At 48.0% G+C, this 3,008-nt stretch overlaps 1 protein-coding gene across 1 annotated transcript; it reads right to left on the bottom strand.

Annotated features, from left to right (window-relative positions):
* Window positions 1-498: 498 nt before the first annotated feature.
* LOC125507273 (uncharacterized) lies at window positions 499-2,529 on the bottom strand. The gene is made up of 2 exons (XM_048671906.1): window positions 1,282-2,529; window positions 499-777 (listed from the first exon to the last, which is right to left on the bottom strand). Exons 1-2 carry the CDS (start codon window positions 2,527-2,529, stop codon window positions 499-501), a joined length of 1,527 nt encoding a protein of 508 aa, XP_048527863.1.
* Window positions 2,530-3,008: the final 479 nt, after the last annotated feature.

Genomic DNA, 3,008 nt, shown 5'->3' with positions numbered 1-3,008 from the left:
GACGAGGCAACAAACGTATGAAAACTTAAAAAGAACAATCTGAAACCTCCTGAGCCATCTGGACCCATTTCAAATGCAAACATCAAGCAGAAGGAAACAGAGTATCATAGTGGGCAAACAAACGGGGGTTAAGAGGCTCATAAAACCGACCGCGACAAATGATAAAGAGGCTGGATCCAACAAAACACAAACTGACTGGACGCGTGATGGTTGAATAGTACTCAAGTCAAGAAGCAAAGTGTGCTTGAGATATATAGCAACCTCCAGGAAGAAAAAGCACATGGCTTGGTCTCTTGCCAAATAGCCATACTGATGGTTACACTCATTAGCCGTAGCTTATGTCTCGAGTGTTTCCTTGCTACCCTACAAGTATATCAAAACTACACATGATGTTTGTCTCCACAAAAACCAAAGTACCGACACATATAAACAAAAGTTCATCTCATCACAAGAAATACACGGCTGGTTCAACTGGTAACGAAGTGGGTCACCATGTCGTCACCCCTCTCTTTCTGCCCCTCCCCTGTACCCATCGGTGCCGGCACTTATCCTCAAGATACAATCTCTCGCAGTAGTCAATTCTGCAACCAGAGACTTCTTCTCATCCTCGATGGAAAGTAGAAATGCCTCTATCTCTGAAACTTTTGCCCCATCGCCATTAATCAAAGCTTCTTTATATGATTGCAACGTCATCGCAAGAACAGAGGGAGTCCCTTCTGTGCCCACAGGACCATCATCCGCCACATTATCTCCAGTAACTTTGATTTCTAAATCCTCCTGAGACATAGAACGATTTAAGTGTAAGTACTAAGTAAGGATGCAAGTGTTGGCACAGACAAACAGTGCAAGGTTATTGGCTCCAATGTTGTACAAGAAAAATAAAAAAAAATGGTACATGGCAGATTTATTTAGCAACGACCGAAGCAACGGAAGTGAAATACACCAACGTCTCTATAGTGGTCGGATTACAAAACATTGTGTAGACAACATTTTAGTGGAGAGAAATTTCTAGCCCAAGATACTGTCAATGCAGATTCATATAATATGCACAAAGAAAGAAACAAAAATATTGCATATAATCTGCAATTGAACACATGTATTAGTAACTAGACTTATACTAAAAAGTGGTTGACCAGGGACCTGCAAAATATGAGACTGACGACAGATTTTCACTGGTACACAATAATCAATTGCTCTCAAGTAACCTAACTGCACACAATACACAATACAGGGACCAAAGGTCTGAAGAAATCTTACCAGCATCTTGAAGCAAGGGATCACCTTGTTGCCTACCAAAGAAGGAGGCCATGCCATGATGTAAGGATGCATATGGCAGTAGTACGTATGACCGATGAGCTTGTTTACATTCTCTGTTTCCAGGCAGAAGGATACGAGGCAGTCATTCCACCTAGCATAATTAATAGACAGGAACACAAATCCATCGATGACCGCCGAAACCTCCATCATGACAGCATCCCCTGTCGAACACATAGCGGCATCAATAAATGTACTCTTTGGGAAAACCTTGTGCGTCATCAACCTGCTAACACCATCACTATCGGCGCTCCAACAACAAACAGAAAGCACTTCCATGTTTGCATCAGGGTGATCTATGTATGCCATACAGAGATGCCCATCCTTGGTCTGACCAAGCCGAAAATCTGTGCAGTCATCTTCCATGTTTGGCGGCAAATCCATCCGAGACATTTGCAACGTCGCGGTGTTGAGCACGACCACATACGCTTGATTCTTATGTTTCCAGTAGACGCATCCATTCGTCAGCGTGTCATTAGTGGAAGACGAGGAAGAAGAAGAAGAAGAAGAGAGCCGCGGCGTGGACGTGTCCACCCAAGGGAAACTCTGCCACTCCCTGCTGTCCGATGAGAAGACGGAGAATCGAGCAAGCGTCCGGCGACGGCGCCTGCGGCAACGCACGCAAACCAGACGGAACGACCTCGGGTCCTCCTCGGAGACGGTGATGTGGCACGCAAGGTACCGGGGATGGCAGTTGGCCTCCTGGGCCGGGCAGGGGAAGATATCCAGCGCCCGCGTGAGGGGGTTGTAGGCGGCCAGCTGCTTGGTTTTCTTGTTGTGGAGGACGAGGTAGCTGCAGCAGGTTGAATTCATCTCCCACCCGGGGTCGCCGCTGTCTTCCGGTAGGCGGGTGAGGAGGAAATCGGCGCCGCTGACGGCGGCGGCGAGGTCCGGGTCAGAGGAGCTTCGGAAGGGGACGAAGGCAGGGATGCCCCTTCGTCGGAGAGGGTGGTCGAAGAATCCAAGGATCTGGGGCGGGTGGACAGCCAGGAAGCGGCGGCGGAAGTCGGGGGAGGTTCGGACGGCGCGGAGGAAGGTGCGGCAGGCGAGGGCGGCGCGGACGAGGCTCGGGAGGGAGGGGAGGCGGAGGAAGATCTCGCGGAGGAGGTCGTCGCCGATAGCAGTGATTGCGGTGGCGGTGGCGGTGGCGATGGCCGCTGGATCAAGCTTCGCCAGCGCCATCGACGGCGACGGTGGGCCTAACTGGGAAGCCATGGCTAGCTCGAACGGCGGCGGCGGATTTATCTGTTTCCTGGAAGGAAACGGCGGCGGGACGAAACAAACTAATCAAGATTTATACAAACTATAATAACTAGCAAAAATGCCCGTGCGTTGCAACGGAAGAAAAAAATCTTCCATGTTTAGAATGTCCGTGCGTTGTCATGGGAGCACACTCACATATATGATGCTACCAAGATTCACCTTAACCAAAAACTAAATTATCCATTTGTTAAAGTATCATGCATGTATAATACATGCATTTGTCTACGTAAAGAGATGCATAACTTAATACCCATGCATTGCTATGGAGAAAAAAAATCAACTGATTACAACTTTCTCATTTCTCAATTAAACCTAGGCACCTTGAGCGTCCTGAAACTCTCTTGTCACCCAAGCAACATAAATCAACTTTAGTCATGGCCAACACCGGACAAAAGTCTCTGATGAAAAAAAAAACACTATGGATCAAAGGT

Source organism: Triticum urartu, chromosome 5A (assembly GCF_056163025.1).
Source record: "Triticum urartu cultivar PI428250 chromosome 5A, HENAU_Tu73, whole genome shotgun sequence".
In the NCBI taxonomy this organism is placed as follows: domain Eukaryota; kingdom Viridiplantae; phylum Streptophyta; class Magnoliopsida; order Poales; family Poaceae; genus Triticum; species Triticum urartu.
This window is presented reverse-complemented; position numbering and strand designations above follow the sequence as displayed.

Bases quoted from the DNA above. Each gene is read 5' to 3' on its own strand.
- LOC125507273 (XM_048671906.1), bottom strand. From the start codon at position 2,529: ATGGCTTCCCAGTTAGGCCCACCGTCGCCGTCGATGGCGCTGGCGAAG. The intron at 778-1,281 runs GTGATCCCTTGC...TCTATGTCTCAG, and splicing joins CTTCTTTGGTAGGCAACAAG to GAGGATTTAGAAATCAAAGT.